The 25,093-nt window shown below is 43.1% G+C and overlaps 1 protein-coding gene across 4 annotated transcripts in view; it reads left to right on the top strand.

The window, feature by feature from the left end:
- TMEM131L (transmembrane 131 like) overlaps window positions 1-25,093 on the top strand; it is a 177,109-nt gene that overhangs the window by 62,201 nt on the left and 89,815 nt on the right. For all 4 annotated transcript variants that reach the window (XM_017498782.2, XM_017498784.2, XM_017498783.2 and 1 more), the window contains exon 4: window positions 21,071-21,139. In XM_017498782.2, the coding sequence (XP_017354271.1) occupies window positions 21,071-21,139 (69 nt within the window). The remainder of the gene's footprint in view (window positions 1-21,070; window positions 21,140-25,093) is intronic.

The raw sequence follows: 25,093 nt of genomic DNA on the forward strand, positions 1-25,093 counted from the left end.
GCCAAGGATCAGAATTTGGGAGTCTTTCGTGTTTGAAAAAACAGATCCCAGGAAGGGAACCCGACATGTTTACCTGTCAGTGTCTGGCTGAGCCTGGACTGTCGTCTTGAGCCCCTGACTCTGAGGCGAAGGCTGTTTCTGCAACATTTGGGTGTAACCTGGTCTTTTTACTGGGTCCTGCCTCAGGGAACCACCTTGCATTCGTCTCTCTTCCGTTTCCTCTTTTTTGGTACTGTATGTGTACAATTTTGACAAGCTTCTGTGATTTTAGTCCTGTTTGTGTGTCCTGCAGCCATGTCATTAACCTGAGCAGGTTCTTTTCCTCACTGTCTGGTCTAAATTTCCTTGCCATGTGGAAAGGCATTTCCTGCCACAGCCTTGTTGAGTTCTCCCATCTCTGTGAAGTAAAGAGGAGAATAGATGGTATACATTTTCAAAACCTCAGTTTATTTCCAGGTTTTGGCATAATATAAAACAGGTTACAGCTTGCCTCTTCAGGTAGATTATTTAGTCTTAAAAATGGAAACTTATTAATAGGGAAAACCCAGCCTAGGAAAACAGAACAGAGAACAAGATTGCATTTGAGCCCCCAGCAGTTGGCATTGGTAGATTTGTGTGGGTGGTAAAACATAAGTTTTGTATTTGATGTATCCTTTTCCAGTGACGAGGGAAAACTGTGACATGTTTTACAATATTGAAAAAAGCATACCAGTTTTAACATAGAGTGTAAACTCTGATTGCCGTAATGCAGATAAACCATTCCCCTGTGGAAATTTAAAAACAACAAAACAAGTCACAATAAGGTAAGGAAAAGTGTAAGTTTAAAAGCAGGTAAAGGAGGAAAAATACTTTTAAAGAGGAAGTAGGTTTTTCACTTGCATTCTTTTTAATGTTCTTTCTACTTTCCTTAAAATAACAGAACCTGGTCTCCCATAGGTTCCCTGCCTAGGCCTGCCTCCTAATGTGTTCATACTCAAGTTGCTGTTCCACAAGCAAAGAGGATACACTGTATGCCTCTGTTTCAGAGCTTACAAGCCTGGTAGGAACAGCCTTGGGGAGAGAGGGATTTGGTTGGGGGTGGGGGAGCCAACCCCTCCCTTGGAGAGTGTGGGCCACAGATAGAGTAGACTTTGAAACTCAAGGGAAACATCCGCAGTGGTTTCTTATCTGACCATGTACAGTGTATGGTTGGTCACACCAGGCTTTGAATTTTGGCACCCTTTCTGTAGGGTAACTGTCTGTAGGTCTGGCCTCGGAGGGTTGTGGCCACTGGATTAAAGACGTAGGATCCAGTGAGGTGAGGAAGAACCTTCCATTGCTTTTATCCCCACTGTCCAGAGGGTTCCAGAGACCGCCCATCAGTTACCTGTTCCATGATCACTGGTGATTTCTGGGAGGTTTTGTGATTAATTTTATCTTGGTGTTTGTGAGAAATGACACTAAACCTAACCTTGACTTTTCATCTATAGAAAATGGAGATGTTGTGTTCCATAGAGACTCAGTTGTACTTGCATTGGTAAAAGAGATGATTGACTGCTTTGAATATTCTATTTAAGGAAATGGTACACAGCATAATTCTAAAATGTAAATGGGATGGAATCCTTTTTACAAAAGAAATGAAAGTAAAATTTCCACTAAAATTGACAAGCTTTTGTGTGTGTACCTCTTTCATCTTCAGCATAACTTGAGAGAAAGTTTAGTCAGTGTGTATGTTTCCATTTACTGAAGGTGAGTATGTAAAGTAACTAAACCTATAGTGGAATCTTTATTTTAGAAATAGATACTGCTACTTTGGAAGGGAGTAGATTGAAAGAGTTGAAAAACTAAAGAGAAGAGAAAACTGAATCCTTGGGGGGAAAATCTTAATGCAAGCACAAATATAACACCAAATTAAGTCTAGGAGGAAAAGTAGTTTGATCGCAGGGGGAAATAAATTTAAAAATTGAAGGGTACATATATATTCGATGTCACGCTGTGGTGTACTCTCTGACCTGAATCCTTGTGATAGGAATGATTTCATTTGCTTCAAGACCTCCCTTTTCTCCCCTATCTCCTTCAAGTAACCTGTGGGAGATTTTCTGTATTTGGCATATGTGCCCGTCACCCAGTGTATTGTATTAAGTAAGGTCTGATTGCAAAAATGGTCTCTGTTATAACAGGCTGTTACACAAGATGTTACCGTATGTTCCTTTCATGAGACTTCACACATGCTTTAAGAAAAGAACCATCATTATTTCAAATCTAATAGTTTATAATTCATATTCGTGTCAAATATTCCATTTGCAGCCTCTAAAATTCTTGCTGTCTTTGTTGTCCTTTTTTCTTGGGTCTCTGCTGCTTCCTGGAGAATACAAACTCTTTGTAGCCAGGGTCTGTGTTTTATACTTTTATCCATTCGCTACACCTAATGTTGTGTTGGATATAAGATCTGGAAAATACTGTGTAAAAGTTGCTGGTTGAATTTTGGCAGCTCTTGATAATGTGATTATTAAGGTATTACAGGGAAGTGGCATGAGTACACTTAAACTGATAGTTTAAGTGTCATTAATTTGGTGAATGGTGGCATTTTGGGGGAAAGAGCCAGTTTATTGGATGATAAATCAGGACCCTGATCTAGACAGGCTGCATTATGAGCTGAATCAAAGAATAATTTCAAAAGATATTATTAGGTCTGGTACAGTACTGGGAGATGAATGAGCAGTTTCCCCACAGGAAAGGGAAATAGAAGAATGCCCAAAGGAAGTAGTAGGTGAGAGAGACGGGGTAGGGGGTTGGGCATGTTAGAGACTGCTTGAAAAGAGAATGCAGCATAGGTGTTGATTAAAGTTGAGGGTCTTCTGTTCAGGGTGGGCTGGCATGCTGCACTTGGTTCTGGCAACTACCTTTAAAAGGTATTCACAGGGTATTTTCAGAAGCACATTTTACTCATGTAGATTCCACCTCTAGAGCATAGCAAAAAGTGAGTGATTCTTCCCATTGTTTGACTGAGTGGATATCTGACATTGGACCAGTGGTAGCAGCAGAGGTAGCTCTTAGGTCTTGGGATTTCAGCTGACAGGATGTGGCTGACTCAGTAGTTCCAAGACAGCTTCCTGAGGGCCCCCACTTTCCTGATGTGGCAGAGGCACCAGGACTCCTCGTGGGCCAGTTCTGTGTGGTTCTGGAAGTCTTTCTTGGAGGCTTAGCATAGAGCCTGCTCCCTTGAACTTTTTAGTGATTTTGTAAGCACCTAATTCTCTCTATTAAATCCCTTTTAGCTTAAAATAGCTAGCTCATTTCCTGCAGCCTGACTCTGGCTGAGGCTGAAGAATTTTACAGTGGGAATGAGCTTCATTAGAAACAGAAGTGTCACTGCAAGTATCCTGGAATGAGCAGCAGATAGATTGATGAATGGATCAGTGGTTCCCAAATGTGTGTACTCAGGTTCCTCTCCTCCCCTAATAGATGCATGTACACTGGAATTGCCTGAGGGAGCTATTCCCAAAACACAGATTTTTAGGCTTTGTCTCTAGAGATTCTGATTTAGGGGGAAGTACTGGAACCCTGGAATCCATATTATCTCTGAGAGATGGCCACACTGGCTGTCAGTGTACTAAATTATTTCTTGACTCTAGGAACCAGTGCCCATGAGCATTATTTTTAAAAGGAAGGAAGTATTTAGGAGCTACACATTTTTAAAGATTCCACTACAGAGAATATACCTTTTTTTGGATTTAAAGGGATTAATTCTGTAAATACTGTCAGAATGTGAACTATGTGGGATTTCCCTCTTTTGTTATTACTAGAGGAAAGGAATATATTTCAAAAATGTTACTGAATCCAGAATAAAAATTGAGTTATTTGTAATGAGAGTTAAAAATTCATGTGAATATTATACAGCATTTTATTATATAAACATAGCATTTTATAGGTTAATACTCTGTTTTATTGTATAAAGTGCTGTTAGTATATTTTCTTATCGTTGTTTATAGTTAAAGGAGAAAGACAATAGAAGTTATTTAAAATACAGACATGCCTCCTAAGAAGAGAGGTCAAGGGATTATTTAGAGAACTGGTGAATTTAAGGTGATTTCGTAGCATTAGAGTTCACTGAGCTCGGGAGGCCAGGTGGTTTAAGGATCACATGTCTGTTGTAAACACTTGTTCTCTCTTATTTGATTTTCCCACCTCCCTCCACCCTCCCCACCAAACCCCAGTCCTGATTTGCGCCCTTCTCTTCATCTTCTGGCCCTTTTAAGGTGCATGCTAACAGATGAAGAAGGAAATCACCATTGTTTTCCAGTCTAATAGAGCCTGCCTGATTGAAATTGATTAGCTTTAGATGATTGGAGTCCTTGTAGCAGCAGGGGTTATATGTCAAATGGATCTCCACTGAAGGGCAAGGCTGTTCTCCCTCTGCAGCTGCCAGGCTGCTTAAAATTAGGCAGAATGATTTTGCACTTGGATAATAGTCAGGAATTAACTGCAACTTACAAAGCGCTGCATAATTATGGGAAATGTGGACGGTGTTAATCAAATGCATCTGCATGTGGCATTTTCATTGTGTACAAGAGGCATATGTGTGCACAGAAAGGGAATGAGCTTGTGTAGAGCTTGTATGGGTACATGTGTGAGAAGATGCAACTGCAGAAATGGCCTCCTCTTTCCTACATGGAATCCTGACAGAACAATTGAATTAGGAGTCTGCTGTGTGTGCCTACTTGCTATTAGTGCTTTTTTTTTTTTTTTTTTTTTTTAAAAAAAAAACAGCTTTATTGAGACATAATTTACAAGGCATACAATTTGCTAACTTAAAGAGTGCAATTCAGTACTTTTTAGTATATTTGTGAAGTTTTGCAGCTAGCGACACACTCTAATTTTAGAACACTTTTATTCCTCCTAAAAGAAGCTGTTGGTTCTTTTATAAAGAAAATGTAGTTTGTAGTTTTTGAGGGACACTTTTTCTTTTGTTTTAAAGTGGGAATTTCAGATCATCTTCAGCCTTTTGCAAAAATTATACTATTTCTTGGAAAGTCATAAATAGTCATAAAATGTTTCTTAATGTTCCAAAGGTTACCTGCTTTCCTGACTTTTGGACATAACCTCATGAATTATGTTTTAGTTGCCGGGCTCATGTACCTACTAGTTGGGATCTTTTCAGCTTCAAGTGGCAAATTTCATTTATCTGGCTGAAGCATTAAAGGAAATCACTGGCCCTGGTAACCTGGAAGAAGCAGGAGTGTTGGCTTCAGGCACAGGTGGATTTAGGGATTCTCTCCCTTTCTCAATTTTTTTTTTTTTTAAATGGAGTCTTGCTCTGTTGCCCAGGCTGGAGTGCAGTGGCGTGATCTCTGCTAATTTCAACCTCTGCCTCCCAGGTTCAAGTGATTCTCCTGCCTCAGCCTCCCAAGTAGCTAGTACTGCAGGCACGTGTCATCATGCCCGGCTACTTTTTGTATTTTCAGTGGAGATTGGGTTTCACCAAGTAGCCAGGATGGTCTTGATCTCCTGACCTCGTGATCCGCCCACCTCAGCCTCCCAAAGTGCTGGGATTACAGGTGTGAGCCACCACGCCCCGTCCTCTCTCAATTCTTTTATTTCCACATTGGCAGTGTTCACCCTATTATAGCTAGGGGGACTGGGTGTGGGTGTGAGGCGCACATCTGCAGCAGTGGCGGAGGGGAGGCTGTGAATCAGGCGCTGAGCCTCACCTCAGCTTGCCTATATTTTTGAGTCATTGGCTTATAAATTACTCTGGGTTTTGATTTATTTCTTCGTTCTGGGATCACAGATCTGTTCATTCAAGCAAGTGGAACTAAAAGAACCATCTGAGGCATGCTGCAATCCCCAGTGTTGCCAATTCAGGTGGCTAGTCAAAGCCTTTGAACCAGACCCAGGCTGTGGGTCCTATTTTCTAAAAGATTTTCCCCAAGCCAAAGGCTAACAACTGAGTCCTCCTCCTATAGCCTGGATCCACCTGATCATGCAATTTCTAGCTTAATCTCTTTCATAACTTTTCATTCCCTGGTTCAGTTTCTTTTTTCCTTAGCAGGAGAATATGCTTTTTGCATTTTTAAGTTTCTTAGTTGTCTTGCCCTCCTAACATTTACAGCATTCGTAATTTAGCAAATCACTAAATTTTGTATTTGTGATTGGCATGAATAGACCCGATATATTTTTTAAAAGCTGAATAAGAAATATAACCTACCTGACATTGGTTTTAAAAAATATTCTATACATACTTTTAATATTTTGTTAAATTAGATTTGGTGAAGGTTTTAGTTGAAGTTTGGGAAACGTTTTTATGATTCTGCAGTTTCTGACGTGTTAGGATGAGGCCGGGTTTATACTGAGTAATTAAAAAGAGATATTCTGAGGCCTGAATTGTGATTTTATAAATCTCTATGCTACCAGTTTGGGAAGGTTTTCTTTCACTCAAGAAGTGTTACTGAGCGAATGTTCTCTAAATACAAAACAGCAAACAAGATAGAACCAAATCTAGTGGACCTTGCAGTCTAATAGGATGGGAGAAAGAGAAATTTAAACTAAATCTTATGGATATTATAAGGTGATATGTGGTGTGGAAAAAGTTGAAACGGCTCTTCAAGGGAAAACAGGGTGAGGATTGTGGTGGGGGCTGCAGTTATAAACAGGAGGTTGAAGCTTGTTAAGAGGGTGAGATTTTACAAGGATTTGAAGGAGGTGGGGGATTTGATGGAGGTGGGGGAGTGTGCTGTGAGGCTGTCTGGGTGAAGAATGTTCCAGACAGAACAGCCACTGTGAGGCTGGACGCGCTGGCTCACGCCTGTAATCCTGGCACTTTGGGAAGCCGAGGCAGGTGGATCACCTGAGATCAGGAGTTCGAGACCAGCCTGACCAACATGGTGAAACCCTATCTCTACTAAAAAAATATAAAAATTAGCCAAGCACAGTAGTAGGCGCCTGTAATGCCAGCTACTCGGGAGGCTGAGGCAGGAGAATTGCTTGAACGTGGGAGGTGGAGATTGCAGTGAGCTGAGATCACACCACTGCACTCCAGCCTGGGAGACAGAGCAAGACTCTATCTTGGAAAAAAAAAAAAAAAAAAAGAGAACAGCCACTACAAAGGCCTTTAAGGTAGGAGGAAGTCCATATACTTGGAGTATTCCCAGTGTAGCCAGAAAGGGGTGAGGTCACAGGGAGAGCATGGCGTGAGGCCTTGGAAATGCGTTCTTGTGGGGATTTTGAGCAGAGCAGGGACACTTTTGAGTTAGGTTTAAAGAGGCCATGCTGGCAGTGCTGAGCCTGGGTGGCAGGGAGACCAGTGAGGCCCTTACAGCCAGTAAGCAAGAGATGGAGAGACATGTGGGGTGCTTGGATCAGATGTGGCAGTGGGCCTGGTGAAAGCGGAGCTCATGGGATTTCCGATGAAGAGGATGTGGGGTGTGAGAAAGAGAACAGTTAGGGATGACTCCAAGGTTACTGGCTTCAACAACTGAGCTGAGTTGGCTGTGGGCAATTGGGTTTGGGGGTAAGATCAGGAGCTCAGTTTCACACCTGTTGAGTTGGGGATGTCTTTTAGACATACCAGAGCATGTGTGGATGGGCAGTTGGAAAGGGGGCTGGGCTGGAGATGTACATTTGGGGTGGTGTTTACAGCCTTAACATTGGATCAGATCAGCAGTGAGGGATTTTAGATGGCTTGGAGAAGAGGACCAGGGGCTGGAGCCTGGGGTGTCTCTGCATTCAGAAGGGTCATAGGAGGAGACTGAGAGGAGACCAGCGAGTTAGGGGAAGCGGAGCAAAATCACAAAACCAAGTGTTTTGGAGTTCAGACTTTTGTTAGCTTTTAAATAGTTTATGAATGTAGAAAAATGCTGTTCGAATCAAGAAAAGAAATAATTATAAGCTGTATTTAGGAAGAGTGTACTTTCCTGTTGCTCTTGCGGTTTCAGAAAGCACATCGCTCTGAACATCTTTAATATTCTCAAAGGGCCTGAGCCATTTTGGAAAGTCAGACAAAAGGAAAGTGTCTGATATCCTGCTCGTCCTAACATTCCTCTGATATTTTGGTAGTTGCAATCTCACTGCACATAACAGTTTTGTTTCCTTTTGTTTACGTGTCACGGCAACAGCAGCACTTTTTTCATGTTGCTGGTACAATCTTCAAAACACAATTTTTGTTGGAGCACTCTGCTTCTTTTGGAACTGGTGTTTATTGATAGAAGGATTGAATGGATAAAACCATGTTGCTACCAGCTGATCTTTGCTTTCCCCTGCCTTCCTGCACATCTGCATAGAATTCATACTGTGCTTTGTCTAGGGATGGAGAATGCTGGAAAGAGGGGAAGTTGTTAGGATCTGGGTTGGAAAATCCAAGATCAAGGACTGGGGCAGACCTGGCCTGTAGGATGGTAACAAGCTGCGGATGGGGCGGAGGGAATGAGGGCCTGTGGAGAGGGGCTCCTGGGCTAGGGGACCACGCAGGGCCATTCTTTCTTTTGCAGACATCTTCAGCAAGCAATAACACTTCAGTGCCTCAAGGGTTTGAAAGAAAAATTACAATTTAAAAGGAAAACTCTCTGTATATGATTTGCATATGAGTGGCGTCTGTATAATTAAGAACAATTAAATTCCCTGGGCTCAATTGAAAGGGAGGCTCCTGCTTCTGTTGCTGCAGTGCCTGTGGTACAGCCTGTAGCTGTCAGGGCACTGGAGTTCTGTTGGAGGCATTCTGCCCACCTCCCCACAACATAAAAGAAATCCTGGAACATTTTGCTGGGCGCTTGGCAAAACTCTTTACAAACGCAATTCATTTAATCCTCACAATGGATTTAGGGGTCTGTGTTAGTCAGGGTTCTCTAGAGGGACAGAACTAATGGGTTCTGGATGATACATATATATAATGTATGTTAATAAACTTCCCTTTGTATATATAGATAAGATATATATAGATAGATAAGATATAAAGATATCTATATATATAAAGGGGAGTTTATTAAAAAGTATTAAACTCACCCAATCACAAGGTCCAAAATAGGCCATCTGCAAGCTGAGGAGCAAGGAAGCCAGTCTGAATCCAAAAGCTGAAGAACTTGGAGTCTGATGTTCCAGGGCAGGAAGCATCCAGCACTGGAGAAAGATGTAGGCTGGAAGCCTAGGCCAGTCTAGCCTTTTCACGTTTTTCTGCCTGCTTTATATCCTGGCTGCGCTGGCAGCTGATTAGATGGTGCCCACCCAGAATAAGGGTGGGTCTGCCTTTCCCAGCCCACTGACTCAAATGTTAATCTCCTTTGGCAGCACCCTCACTGACACACCCAGGATCAATACTGTACATCCTTCAATCAAGTTAACACTTTGTATTAACCATCACAGGGTCTTACGTTAATTTTATAACGTGAAAACTGAACCTCTGATCACAAGAACATTAGATGATCTCTTGTGCTCATCTTTCTGGTTAACTCGACCTTTGTAGGTTGTTCCTGACTGGGATGAACCTGTTACAGGAAAGGGGTCCTGATATAGACCCCAAGAGAGCGTTCTTGGATCTTGCACTGGAAAGAATTGCAGCATAGTCCGCAGTACAAAGCAAAAGCAAGTTTATTAGGAAAGTGAAGGAATGAAAGAATGGTGTTCCATAGAACAGAGCAGCTCTGAGGACTGCTGGCTGCCCATTTTCATGGTTATTTCTTGATGATATGCTAAATAAGGGGTGGATTATTTATGCCCCCCCTTTTTCGACCATATAGGTAACTTCCTGATGTTGCCATGGCTTTTGTAAACTGTCATGGTGCTGGTGGAGTGTAGCAGTGAGGATGCCTAGAGGTCACTCTCATTGCCATCTTCGTTTTGGTTGGTGCTGGCTGGTTTTGGCCAGCTTCTTTACTGCAACCTGTTTTATCAGCANCAGTGACAGCAACCAGAGGTCACTCTCATGGCATCTTGGTTTTGGGAGGTTTGGGCTGGCTCCTTTACTGCAACCTGTTTTTTTGTTTTTGTTTTTCCTTTTTTGAGATGGAGTCTTACTTTGTCTCCAGGCTGGAGTGCAGTGGCACAATCTTAGCTCACTGCAGCCTCTACTTCCCGGGTTCAAGCAATACTCCTGCCTTAGCCTCCCAAGTGGCTGGGACTACAGGCTTGTGCCATCATACCCAGCTAATATTTTTATATTTTCCGTAGAGACAGGGTTTCACCATGTTGGCCAGGATGGTCTTGATCTGTTGACCTTGTGATCCACCTGCCTCAGCCTCCCAAAGTGCTGGGATTACAGGCGTGAGCCACTGCGCCCAGCCTATCGCAACCTGTTATATCAGCAAGGTCTTTATGACCTGTATTTTAAGCCTGACCTTCTATCTCATCCTGTGACTTAGAATGCCTTAACTGGGAGTGCAGCCCAGTAGGTTTCAGCCTCATTTTACCTAGCTCCAATTTAAGATGGAGTTGCTCTGGTTCAATTGCCTCTGACAAACTTCTAGGAATTTAGTCACATTCTTTCTTCCACTGCTGTGTTGTATCTGATAGACTCCTTTCTCCCTAGACTAACAGGGAAGCACGATGCAACTTTCCCCAATTTTTTTCTCTTCTGATTTTGCAAGAACTCTGCAGTTTGACACAGCACCGAACAACTTTAAGGAGAGCAGGAACCCAGTTATTTACCCTTGTAAGGTTCCTGCCAGCTACCCACGGGAAGGAGGTAATGTGTATCAGTAATTGAGTGTGTTTTAAGCAGTTTTCAAAGAGTAGGATAATTCTTACCCTTTGCCTTCCCTGAAATGTAGATGGCAGTGGCTCATATTGACTAGGCTCCTTCCAGGACATTGTTCCTTCCAGGTGGGGACGTCACCTGTGTGCTCCTTATCTTTTCTTTCTGGTGTCGCCACATCAGCATGGAATGCCCTCCCTCCCTTGGTTCCCTGAAGCATCTCATGGAGGTCCTTGCACGTCCCTTCAGGTCTAGTTATGAAGCAGAAGGATAGGCTCTGAACCAGTCACATGCAGGCACTTCCCAGTTTACATCAGCGTGGGATCAAAGCCATCCTAGGCCCCCACCACAGCCAATGGCTTTTCCCAGTGAAAGGCAGCAGGCACCATCCTTTCCATACTTAGGATGTTCTTTGTTTTACCATCAGATTTGGGTTATGTTTGAGTTACTTTTATTGCTTTAGCCACTTAGCTTTCTGGTTTATTGGGATGCTCTGGTTCTGGCCGCCCTGAAAGGCTGGCACTGCTGGAAAACCCACCTCCCTCTGGGCAAGCAGTGGCTGGAGTGATAAGGCTATGTAGGATTAGTTCTGCTGAGCAGCTGCTGCTGGCAATTTCTGGTGTTAGAAAAGAGTGGGAAACTGTTCCAGTTAGAATTAAAGCTTATGTCTTAAATAAGGTAGCATATTCTGTCTCCTGAGAGTCTGCAGATAGGCGGCTGCTGGCTCCAGGAAGCCTTTAGGGACTCCATGTTGCCTTCTCAGGGTACTGGGCTCTCCTGATCCTGGGACGAGGTTTGTGTTCATGGCAGCAGTTTGGAAACGCCAGCACAGTACTTCGGCTCCCACCCCGTTTGCTGGAACTTAGTCCCCTGGCCCTACCCAGCTCCAAGGGAGCCTTGGAAATCTGCCCACTTATAAATTCCATTATGTAAAAGAAAATGAGATGGGATGTTAGGGGCCAAAGAGCAACCTCTGTCACAGAACCTTGGGAAAGAACGGGAGGTCTTTACCATTATTTCTCAAGGAAAAATTGCTTTTGATACAACATTTTTTATTTTATTTTTTTTGAGACAAGAGTCTCAGTCTGTCGCCCAGGCTGGAGTGCAGTGATGCAATCTTGTTTCACTGCAACCTCCACCTCCCGGGTTCAAGCAGTTCTCTGCCTCAGCCTCCCGAGTATCTGGGATTACAGGCACCTGCCACCACACCTGGCTAATTTTTGGATTTTTAGTAGAGACGAGGTTTTGCCATCTTGGCCAGGCTGGTCTTGAACTCCTGACCTTGTGCTCCACCTGCCTCAACCTCCCAAAGTGCTGGGATACACGCACTGGCAGTAGTTCTTTATAGTATGTGGAAGATGGTAGGAGTAAATGTGTAAACATAAAAACATAATAATATATTTTAAAATTCTTTGAATTGGCGATAAAACGCCTTTTGGTCCTCATAGGATGGGAGGGTGAGGGACAGATTTCTTTGGCTGCATATGAAGTTAAGGAAGACACAAGAATCAGGGTATCAACAAGGCTTTTAGCTGGGCAAGTAGGCCAAGGCACTTACCAACGTGGGACTCGAGTACGGCCAGCTGAGGGGCATTGCCAGCAAGATGGTGAGCTGCATCTTTTGTTGCATTGGGAGGTGTCTGTGGGCCATCCGCAGGATGACGCCTGGCCTGATACAGATGGAAACACAGTCAGGAGCTCAGCAGAGGAGTTGAGGCCACAGATACACAGGCTTGGGAAGTGAATCAGTCAAACCACAGAAACCAAACTCTAGCTGATTTAAGCAGAAAAGGAGTTTATTGAAAAGATATTGGGCAGCTGACAGAATCTCTAGGAAGACTGAAGAACCAGGCCAGCAAAAAGAGGAATTAGCAGCTAGAGCCACAGCCAAAAGTACACCATGGAAATAGACTGCCGAAAACCCCATCCCGTCACTTACCCTACTGCAGTACTGCTGTGGTTCCCCAGGACATATTCTCCAGCTTCTTTTATTTTGGAGACGGTCTCACTCTGTCGCCTGGGCTGGAGTGCAGTGGCGTGATCTTGGCTCACTGCAACCTCTGCCTCCTGGGTTCAAGCGATTCTTGTGCCTCAGTCTCCCAAGTAGCTGGGATTACAGATGCCTGCCACCATGCCCGGCGAATTTTTGTGTTTTTAGTAGAGATGGGGTTTCACCATGTTGGCCAGGCTGGTCTCAAACTCTCGACCTCAGGTGATCCGCCCGCCTTGGCCTCCCAAAGTGATTACAGGTGTGAGCCACTGTGCATGCTCTACAACTTCTTTGCTTCCTTGTGGCATCAGCTTGCGGAGGCCCTGCCTCAGGCAAGTGAATCTGGAGAAGTCTAGGTCATGGACTAGCACCCAAGCTGTTAGTGGGGCTAGTAAAGCTAGTATCTGGCCCTTTCCAAATCCAGAAGGGATGATCGTGGGAAATGTACCAATGCAGTAAAGGAAGATGCCAGACAGCCACAGACATGACAAATGTCAGTGAAGAAAGCATTAATCTGTGGGTGATAGGTGAACCCAGTGGATGTGTACAATAGGCTAGAGTGAGAAAAGAGTAAAGGGAAGACCTTTGGAAATGGCAGCATGGAAGAGATAGACAGAGGAAGAGGAGCTTGAGAGGGAGAAGGAGGAGCCACAGAGGTAGGAGGAAAAGTGGGGAGGCTTCCTGGAAACCAAGGGAGAGCCATTCATGACACGGTAGCCAGCGGGGAGGCCAAGTCAGCTCAGTACTTGATTTTGCAGCTTGTGATCATCTATGACCTCAGTAAGGGCCGTATTGGTGCAGAGAGGACTGGGGGCCAGGGAGCCGTGGGGTGGAGGCAGCGTAGTGAAGGGCTATGAATGCACGATCACATTCCCATTCAGCCACCCCAGAGCTGAGTGCGCTTCAGCAAGTTGTTTAAATCCCTAAAGCATCTTTGTATGCGAAAATGGGATGGATGATAATTGGTATCCACACAGTGTTCTTAGGATTATATATGATAATAAGGTGCTTGGCACAGCATCTGGTATACCGCAAGTGCTCAATAAATGTACTTGCTGTCATTGTTATATCACCTGTAGTTTGGCTACAAAGGGAGGAAGAGGACTTCAAGCAGCAAGGGAAGGTCAAGAGGGTCTTAAGTGAGCAGGGCATGGTTCTTTTCATGTGTGTAAGTGAAGGAGACAGAGCTGCGAGGGAGATGAAAATCCTGGAGAGGGAAGGACAGGGCTGTGAGCCTGGGATGCATCCAGAAAGAGCAGCTGTGGGGTTAGTCTGACAGACACAACATCTCCTCCTTGGATAGTGTGGCTGCATAGAAGGTCATCAGCAACTTGAGGAACAGATGAGTGTGGATGACTTTTGTCACTGTCTTAGGAAGGCTGGCCATCAACACGCTGGTCTGCGGTGCATCCCCAGGTCCTGTTATTAGCGAGAGCGCCTCCAACAGACCGTTCTTGGCATTGCTCCAAGGACTTTTTGATTCCTCTTTTCGGGTTTAATTAATGCTTTGACCTTGAAAGGTAGAATCGTTTTCTATAGTGAAAGAAACTAGGAAAATCATGTTCTACCAAATGACTTTTTCTCATCAGTGGGATTTTTTTTTTTGAGATGGAGTCTCACTCTGTCGCCCAGGTTGGAGTACAGTGGTGCAATCTTGGCTCACTGCAACCTCCCACTCCTGGGTTCAAGTAATTCTCCTGCCTCAGTCTCCTGAGTAGCTAGGATTACAGGCATGCACCACCACACTCGGCTAATTTTTGTATTTTTTAGTAGAGATGGGTTTTCACCATGTTGGCCAGGCTAGTCTCAAACACCTGACCTTGTGATCCGCCCACCTCAGCCTCCCAAAGTGCTGTCATTTGTGGGATTTTAATGGAGAAAAATACCGGTTTCTGCCTCCATTGTTAAATGGTTCTTTGAGAGTAGTCAGTTGACCGGTAAGAATGGCAGATCTAACTTAAGTAGCAATGCCCATGTCTTTCATGTTTTTTTCCCATCAGTAAACTTTTGGGGAGAAGTACATTTTAAATTAAAAATAAAAACAAAATAAACATATACTAAGATTATGATGTAGAATTCTTTAACTCTTGTAGTTATGTAACTTGTTTAATAAAGTGCAGCTCAGGCCATTTGTTTTTCAAGGAATGCCCGAAAGCACAGTGCCTTGCCTCAGATCATAGGCGTTTCCAGGCAGTGAAAGCCTGGGGAAGGCTGTGCCCTGGAGTTACCAATCTGATTGTTGGCATGTGTCAGTATAGACATGCCCCAGGCTGGGACTTTTTGTATCTGTGCAGGGATCAATTTGAAGTCCAGTTGCATAATGGAAATTACTGAATTCTTCCAAGGTCCCCAGGGATAGCAACTGAGCCCTAGAAATACCTGTCTTCTACTCAGAGGAAGATGGTGGTTGACTAAATATCCCATCAGACACACTGTTTAGAAGAATGGGACCAGGAGATTAATGTAGGAGTCTACAGTATCTGTGGAGTCTACAGTTCTTTTCCATTATTTCCAGCTCTGGGATCTCTCATTCCTGTGAATAGAGAACAGCCCAGTAAGCGTCTCATTAACTAACATGTTATTCCTTGAACGCTAAAGAGTCTAGACACAATAACATTATTCTGGTTACTGTAGTCTACTTAGCTACCTTTCTTGAGTTAGACGGGGTTTGTGAAATGGATGGAAAACCTTTCCTATTGTCCATGCAACCTTTTGCCAACATCCAGTGGTTAAAGCCATTGCTGCCATGGCCGTAAAGGATTTTGTTTTCGAAACACCTGTTGTTGTTTCAGGCATTGGAAGAGTTTGCATCTGAAAGACAGCTAACTAGATGTGGGGCGCCAAGAGACAGATGAAAAGCAGTCCACTGAGGAATATGGAAGCCAGACAGTTCAGTCCCTGCTGTAGGCGCTCGCTGTTGTGTCTCAGATCCCTGTTAGGAGGTGAAGCTGTTTTCCACTTGTTTGAAAAGGACAGGCCCTCTTCTGAAACACTGTGATGTTCTCCAGGAGTTGAGTAAACCCTTAGGAGTAAGGTCAGCACAGATCCACCGCATGTTGCCTGGGGAAGCATCTGCTGACCTTCCCTCGCTCCCCTTCTCATGGGCCAGCAAAGCCTTCCCGAGTAGCAGCTATGGGGCCCAGGCTGTCCTCTGCCTTGGGCTGGCCCTCTTCCCTCATCCTCACCCCTCGCACCGGCTTCCTTGCCTCACGCTCCTCACTCCACCGCTGGAGCCAGCAAGCCAGCTTGCAAGTGCTCTTTCTGTGCTCAGTTCTCCAAGGTGGTCCACGCTGTCTTCACTCGTGCCATTTGCCTTATGGAAGCGGCCTCCGTTCAGTGTCCCTTCACGGTAGCTGCTCATTGAGGCCCCCTCAGCCCTATTCTCCAAGGGCTTTGCTGAGTTTCTCAGGTGGAGTTTCCCTCTTCTGTCTTTGGACTCTCTTGATCTTTGGGTTTTGATCATGGGCATATGAGCCAGTTCGGCCTCCTGGATGGTAAGCCCGAGGGGAGCATCCTCCTGGAGCTGACCACCTGCCCCCGTACAGCTGAGCCTTATTAAATTGCCAAGAGCTTTGAGGCGGGGTTAACAATCCGTGGCCCTGCCTCTCACTCTGGGGAGATGGAGCTTTGCTTTGAAATGACGCGTTTTGGTTGGATAACATTTGTGAACAGCTGGAATGGTTGGTTACATCCAACTCATTTTCATGTCTAAGTTACTGGACTCATTTTTCAAAGGGTGTGTCTGATATCAGCAGACAGATTTAATTTTTTTAGAAATAAGAAATCTGGGCATCTACTTGCTTTTGAAGGATGTTGGAGTCATCCAGTGCAGCTTGCTTGTTTTGCTGGAAAAGAAACTGAAGCCCTGTGTCACTTTGGCGTTCGTGTCACAGCTAAGACCCAGTGTCTTCTCATTTCCAGTGAAATTTCTTTTCTCTTGAACTAGGCACTTTTTCAAACTGTTTCTCTGTTTTATGTATGTAGAAAAAAAATGTGGCCAAAGTTTTAAAAAAAGATTTTTTTTCTTTTAAAAGATAAAAAAACAGGTAAAAGACAAAGATCAATGTTTTTCAAAATAACACATGGGCATCCTTGTCTACAGGTCTTGCTGCTGAGAAAGCTCAGCTCTTTGCAGAAGGTCTTTAAAATAAGGACTAAGAGTGTGTGGAACAGGATCTGTATCAGTAAGAGCTCAGAGACTGCAGATAGCTCCTGCCTTTATTTCTCATCCCTATGCCTTTCTCCTGTTATAGAAGCAAAGTGGTCCCTTTTATTTAAGGCTCTCTCTTTTCTTAAATTTAGGCACAGAGTCTTGCTCTGTTGCCCAGGCTGGAGTGTAGTGGTACAGTCATTGCTCCCTGAAGCTTCAAACTCCGTGGCTCGAGGGATCCTTCTACCTCAGCCTCCCTGGTAGTTGGGACTGCCAGAGAGAGAGAGAGAGAGAGAGTGAGCAGGTCTTGCTGTATTGCCCAGGCTGGTCTCAAACTCCTAGGCTCAAGCAATCCTCCCACCTTGTCCTCCCAAAGCACTGGGATTGCAGGTGTAAGCCACTGCACCTAATCCATTTTTCTTTTTTACTAGGAGCTTTTTAAAAACAATTATGTTACAGATGGAGAAGGGGCGAAAATTAGAAATATGTGGCATAAATTTATAATTGATTTCTCCAAGATGCATGTGGTTATTTGATGCCAGTTGTGGGGACTCCTAAGAGTAAAAGAGGCCAGGTCGTCTTTGACATGAATGAATCATTATTATTGAGGGTGAAATATGAGAAGGGTGAAATGTGAAATGCTGACTTTTGAGTGAAATGGAAAAAAGGAGGAAGTTTTATCTTTTATTGCTATAGCTATTGAGACTTAAGTTATTTCTTTGAAGCTAACTTTGGCATTTCAAACAGGATTTAATTTCTTGGCACTGATATTTGAGGATAATTGTTCATGTCCATAGCTGACTAAATTTTGGCAGTTTGTTCTCTCCGACACCCCTCAGTCTTTTAACAAGTTTTTGCAATGTGTACATGTGTAAGTACTCTCCAGGTCAATACCTATGTCTGAAATAGTTTTACCTGCAAGAGCTAACTTTTAAATTTATGTACTGACATTAAAACTCCTTGTAACTTGATATGGTATTTTTCAAGCTGTAAAGTCAATTAAGCTGAAATCAGCCAATGAGAAAAAAGAACTTATTTTATGACCTTTAGAGAAAAAAATGGCATGGTTTGATTTCTGTATTTGGGATCAAAATAGAGTTTTCTTTGAAGTTAGAGGCACTCTGGCCATTTGTACCATGTTACTTTAGGTTTGGCCCTAAATGTCTGATTTTTACTGGGTATGTAAAACTTTCTAGTTGTGTGATTTAAAAATCTCTGTTAGGATATGAGACAGCCCAAGTTTATATTTCATTTATTTTATAATATTCAGAGATAATTATTACTATCCTGCTTGGGACTTTTAATTCCAGAGGTTGACATTGACTTTAAGCTCAGTCAGCTTCTCCATCTGTTCTCTTTGCTTTTCTTATTAGAGTGTCATTCTGTTAGTAATATGAGCTAATATTTATTGAACTTAATGAAGCCTTTGCTTCATATCTGACACATCATTTTATCCCATCCTATTTCATTTTATTCTCATGATAACTACGGGGTAGATCATTTCCATTTTACAGATAATAAGGTTGGGACTTGAAAGAAGCTAAGTGACTGATGTTCTTAGGGCTAGAAGGTGATGGCCATGGGCCTGGAGTCTGGGTTTGACTGGCCTCTGTTTCCCAAGCCCTCACCAGCAGGCCAGACTGCACTGGTTCCTTGGATAGGTCATACAATGCCTGAACTTGACACTGGGCTCATGTTTCCCACCTCGACAGATCTGGATTGGAATTTGGACTCCGCCTCTTAGAAGCTACGTGACCTTGGGTGAATTACTTAAATCCTCCAAACCTCCTCTGCTCATTTGGAAGTTGTGTAAAATCCGATGACAGATTTAGTTTTCAGTGCACAAGACAGGAAGAAGACTATCATTAATTACTTTATCTTATGCAGTAGCCTGACTTTTCTCAAGATTATTTTTGGTACATGAAGTTGCCTGTTTTTTTTTTTTTTTTTTTTCTGAAATGCTCCATCTGGAGTTGGGTCCCTGTGGTGGACCTGCTGTGGCCACCTCTTCACTTCTGTCGCCTCCTGTGGTTCTTCACATCATTTCCGGAGGCTACCGTGTGCGTTAGTGGCCTTCTCTGCAAACCAGTTGTAAAATTAGTGCTGGCCTTTTAGGGTTTGAGTAAATAGCATACCTCTCCTCTGACCATTTTCAAAACAAGTGAAGAGATTGACAAGAGTTAGGCAGATGGAGGCCAAGGCATCACTTTATTATTAATATAGCTGGTGCTGGAGATAGAATAAAGGAGGTACAAACAGACTATACTGGAGAGAAAAGAGAGAAAAAAGAAGCTTAGATAAAGGCAGAAAGTGGAGGGAGGAAGAAGAGATTACAGCTAGAATTCTTCCTGTGAGATGGTACTTTGGAAAGGTTCTTGGGACTCTGCATTGTTTGTACCTTCAAGAAAAGTGGGGTCTTGGAGACAGACTTGCTGAAAGGTTACAAAGCCTATTGGTCAGCAGGTTTAAAAGTCAAATGCCTGGCCGGGTGCGGTGGCTCATGCCAGTAATCCAAGCATTTTGGGAGACTGAGGTGGGAGGATCACCTGAAGTTAGGTGTTTAAGACCAGCCTTACCAACAAAGAAAAACCCGGCTCTACTAAAAATACAAAATTAGCCAGGCATGATGGTGGACGCTTGTAATCCTAGCTACTCAGAAGGCTGAGGCAGAAGAATCACTTGAACCCGTGAGGCAGAGGTTGCTGTGAGCCGAGATTGTGCCATTGTATTCCAGCCTGGTCACCAAGAGCGAAACTCAGTCTCAAAAAACAAAAAAAAAAAGTCAAATGTGTACTACTGGGCCAGCCTTTGAACTAGCTTGGTCGATGGCTGCTGGGTGGTAGGAGAAAATGGAAAGATTCTATTTACTTACTTAGTTTTAAGACAGGTCTCAAAAATGGTCTTGCTCTGTTACCCAGTCTGGAGTGCTGTGGCGATATCATAGCTTACTGCAAGCTCAAACTCCTGGGTCCAAGCAATCCTCCTGCCTCAGCCTTCAGAGTAGCTGGGACTACAGGCGCATGCCACCATGCCTGGCTAATTTTTAATTTTTTTTTAGTAGAGACAAGGTCTCACTGTGTTGCCCAGGCTGCTCTCAAACTCCTGGGCTCAAGTGATCTGCCTGCCTTGGCCTCTCAAAATGCCGGAATTACAGGCATGAGCCACTGCCTCCGGCCAAAGAGATTCTATTTGGAAAGCTTGTTCTAGCCTTTGAAACAGTTGTTCGTGTTACCTTTAGGAGCTTCTTCGGTTAAACATCTTTAGATTATTACAGCTTTTAAAATGTCATATGGAAGTTGATAGTTTTTTGATACTCATACATTTTGTATTTTATGTTTTTAAGTATGTTTATGTGCCATGTTGTATCTTTGTTATGATTTTCGTTTACATGTTTTTAAAAATATGCTTTGGTATGTTTTTCTGCTACATTAACTTCTGCCTTTTGACTATGAAGGAAAATGAAATCATAGTGATGATTAACCACTGAAATGTGACCTGCTGTGTGAGATTCTGTATGATTGTTATTCTTATGCAGGCTTGTGATGGTTGCAGCCTCACAAGCTGTCCTGGCTATGCAATACTGTCCTTGCCTTGTTATGAGAAGCCTAACAAAGTCAGAGGCCACAGTCCCCTCCCCCAGGCCAACTTTAGGATTTATGAAAATAGCCATGTCATCCAAATTTACCCAGAAACAAAACCTATTACAAATTAAATCCACCTCTGATTCTATCTGAATGCTTACAAAATCTGTACGTTTGATATGAAATTCTTTTTCTGAGACTGAGTCTTGCTCTGTCGCCAGGCTGGAGTGCAGTGGCACAGTCTTGGCTCACTACAACCTCCGCCTCCTGGGTTCAAGCGATTCTTCTGCCTCAGCCTCCTGAGTAGCTGGAACCACAGGCGTGTGCCACCATGCCCGGCTAATTTTTGTATTTTTAGTAGAAATGGGGTTTTACCATGTTGGCCAGGATAGTCTCGATCTCTTGACCTCATGATCTGCCCACCTCAGCCTCCCAAAGTGCTGGGATTACAGGCATAAGCCACCGCACCCAGCCTGATATGAAGTTCTAACCATAATCTTAGATTATCTTAAATTTTATAACTCTAGAATTCTACCAGACTTCTAATAATTCATTTTTATCATTTAAATTCTAGAAGGGAGTATAATTATATCTCATGCATTGAGAGTCATTGGTCTAAGTACATCGTCATATCTCAGCATTTAAATGTTAAACTACAACAAAATCAATTTCTCTTTTCTGTTTTTTAGCTTCTCGGACAAACTATTTAGTGGAAAAGGCTTACATTTTCAGCCATCAGTTTTAGATTTTGGAATACAGTAAGTATCTTTTCCTTACAATTAAAACTCATTTATGCTATTTATTTTCAGGATTTTTTTTTACATATATGCAATGTTAAATTTTAAGTATATTGATAATATGAAGGAATATTGATCCTGGGACTTGTTAAGAGAAATATTTTTGTGAAAAGGAGAGTGCAACAGTTGTTTCAGTCCTTTCTTTAACTTTTTTTTTTTTTTTTTTTTGATATGGAGTCTGCCTCTCTCACCAGGTTGGAGTGCAGTGGCGTGATCGTGGCTCACTGCAACCTCCGCCTCCTGTGTTCAAACGATTCTTCTCCCTTAGCCTCCTGAGTAGCTGGGATACAGGTGCATGCTGCCATGCCCAGCTAATTTTTGTATTTTTTAGTAGAGATGCAGTTTCACCATGTTGCCCAGGATGGTCTCAATCTCCTGACCTCACGATCCGCCCATCTTGGCCTCCCAAAGTGCTGGGATTACAGGCATGAGCCACCATACCCAGCCTCCTTTCTTTAATTTTTAGTAAGTATAACTTGTAATATTTTATAGTGATTGGAATTTAATAAAAAGTCAGTGCTGTTTTTCCAAAACAAATCCTGTTATTTTATAATGAAAAACTCTAAATATTGATGGTCTCTGAATTTTTTTACACTAGATTCACTTACTCACTTGCTTTTACTTCTTGCTGTGCCTTTTGGATTCAGAATTGCACCATGCTTACAGTTGTTAGGATTAAGACTTTGGAAACTCAAGTTGGGTAAGGCAGTGCATAAACTGTAATGACTTGACAGTAGCATGTAAAGAACCACAACATGAAGAGAATGTGATCTGAGTGTCAGTTGAGGGTCTAACGTGGGAAGCTGGAAAAATGAAGGGAAGGGTGACGCTGTGAAGAGCAGGCAACATTAGGACTCTTGTTGTCTGTGATAGTTTGAATCTTGAAGTGTTAAGCTTCCTGGATGCAGAATATAGCCACACTGAAAAAACAGAACTTCTAATTAGTAGTTTCAAGATTGAGGGGTTAAAGCACTGCTCGTTTCTGGGGCCAGCTTACAACACTTCAATTTCATGTAGAGCCTTTTGAATGACAAGCAAAGTTTTGTGAATGAAGTAACCGTGGCCATAGGAGAGCACCTGGGCTGGGCTAGGGTGGGCTCCTGGTGTGCCCTCCTTCATGCATCTGGATTACCTGCTTCACATTCCCTTCTAATCATCAAAATCTTAGAGCTACAGTGAAGGAGAGCAAACTTGGAATTTTTTTATTGTTTTTATTTTTTAGATGGAGTCTTGCTCTGTTGCCCTGGCTGGAGTGCAGTGGCATGATCTCGGCCCACTGCAACCTCTAGCCCCCGAGTTCAAGTGATTCTCCTGCCTCAGCCTCCCAAGTAGCTCGGACTACAGGTGGCCGCCACCACACTGGCTAATTTTTCTATTTTTAGTAGAGATGAGTTTTCTCCGTGTTGGTCAGGCTGGTCTTGAACTCCTGACCTCAGGTGATCTGCCTGCCTTGGCTTCCCAAAGTGCATGGATTACAGGCGTGAGCCACTGTGCCCAGCCCAATTTTTTTTTTTTTTGAGACGGAGTCTTCCTCTGTCACCCAGGCTACAGTGACACAGTGGCACAGTGTTGGCTCACTGCAACCTCTGCCTCTTGGGCTCAAATGATTCTCCTGCCTCAGCTTCCTGAGTAGCTGGGACTAGAGGTGCCTGCCACCATGCCTGGCTAACTTTGTGTTTTTAGTAGAGACGGTGTTTTGCCATGTTGGGCAGGCTAGTCTTGAATTCCTGAACTCAAGTGATTTGCCCTCCTTGGCCTCCCAAAGTGCTAGGATTGTAGGCATGAGCAGCTGCGCCCAGCCTGAACTTGGAATTTAAAAGCATCATATTGAGCTTTTTAAAAAGAGATTCTATAAAATGAGGAAGAGAAAACTGGGACTTTGCCAACTTTGTAAAATTCTAGGTGTCTGTTTTTTTGATTTTTTATATTTTTACTCTTATGTGAAGAAAGTTTAATCGAAGCTAAATTTTTAATAATGCAGTTTATAGTATAAATAAGCTGAATTTATCATAACCTCGTTGATTTTAAATTCTGAGAGGAGACTATACTTTTGTGAAAATTCTTTATTGTGAGGCTGAGCGCAGTGGCTCATGCCTGTAACCCCAGCACTTTCGGAGCCCAGGGCGGGCAGATCCCTTGAGCTCAGGAGTTCGAGACTAGCCTGGCCAACATGGCAAAGCCCCTGACTCTACTAAAAATACAAAAATTAGCCGGGCATGGTGGTGTGTACTTGTAGTCCCAGCTACTTGGGAGATTGAGGCACAAGAGTTGCTTGAGCCCAGGAGGCAGAGGTTGCAGTGAGCCAAGATCATCGTGCCACTGCGTTCCAGCCTGGGTGACAGAGCTAGACTCTGTATTGAAAAAAAAAAGTCTTTATTGTGAAAATAAATTTTGATGCAGGATCTACTTCAAAGAATATATGTTATAGATTGGTATATATAAGTAAGTATAGCTATTAGGATAATAATTCTAGTTCATTGGATCCTGGCTGTCTAAAATATTTACTCTTCAGTGACATAAAAAAATTCTATAGTTGGCTGAGCATGGTGGCTCATGCTTTAATCCCAGCACTTTGGGAGGCCAAGACAGGAAAATTACCTGAGGTTGGGAGCTCGAGACCAGCCTGGCCAACATGGAGAAACCCTGTCTCTACTAAAAATACAAAATTAGCTGAGTGTGGTGGCACATGCCTGTAATCCTAGCTACTCAGGAGGCTAGGACAGGAGAATCGCTTGAACCCGGGAGGTGTTGGTTGTGGTTAGCTGAGATTGTGCTATTGTACTCCAGCCTGGGCAACAAGGGCGAAACTCCTATAGTCAATGCTGTAGGGGGTATGTATATACTTGTCCCTCATTATCCACATGGGATTGGATCCGGGACCCCTGTGGATACTAAAAGCTGAGGATGCTCAGGTCCTTGGCATAGCATTTATATACACTCTCTCATATACTTTAGATTATCTCTAGAGGCTGGGCACGATGATTTACGCTTGTAATCCCACCACTTTGGGGGACTGAGGCAGAAGGATCACTTGAGGCCAAGTTTGAGACCAGCCTGGACAACACTGTGTGAGACCCTGTCTCTATAAAAAAATTTTTAAAATTAGCTAAGCATGGTGTGCACACCTGCATTTCCAGCTACTCATGAGGCTGAAGCAGGAGGATCACTTGAGTCCAGGAGTTCAAGGTTACAGTGAGCTATGATCATGCCACTGCACTCCAGCCCGGATGACAGAGACCCTGTCTCAAACAAACAAACAAAAAAACCCCAAAAAACTCTAGTTTACCTATAATGACTAATACAGTATAAATACTATGTAAATAGTTGTTATACTCTATCTCTTTATTTTTTATAGTATTGTTATTTTTTGTTTTTTATTTTTACCTCAAATACTTTCAATCAAGCTTGGTTGAATCTGCAGATACGGAGAACTGACCGTATATGATACACATTTGTTAATTAGCAATATACCATGAATCGCTGGCCCTAATAGCTAGAAGCATGCTGAGAGAATGCTGAAAGTCTTTGATTTGAAAGGATTTCTGATTTTTAGATTGAGCTGCCTTTGGAAGATTTAGTTATGTTTATATAGTACTTTATGGTTCCCAAAGTGTGATCATGTCCCTTGCCATTTGAGTTTTATATCAATCCAGTGAGGACAGGTATTATCTGAGTCTGTATTATTTTCAACTATCTCTTTGCTTGAGCGTGTACTACAAACGTGTTCCTACATTTGTTGCTGAGAAGGAATGCAGTTTGCTCAAGGTCATTTCACTAAAAGTGGTAGAATAAATCTTCTTATTTCTAAGATAGCACTCATGATGCTATTTTTCTTATTAGTGAGGTCTGGAATATGATTATGAGAATGAGTTTGCTAAAGTTAAAAACTCGGTAAGAACCAACTTTAGCCTAAAT

This window comes from Cebus imitator, unplaced genomic scaffold (assembly GCF_001604975.1).
Source record: "Cebus imitator isolate Cc_AM_T3 unplaced genomic scaffold, Cebus_imitator-1.0 Scaffold251, whole genome shotgun sequence".
Classification (NCBI taxonomy): domain Eukaryota; kingdom Metazoa; phylum Chordata; class Mammalia; order Primates; family Cebidae; genus Cebus; species Cebus imitator.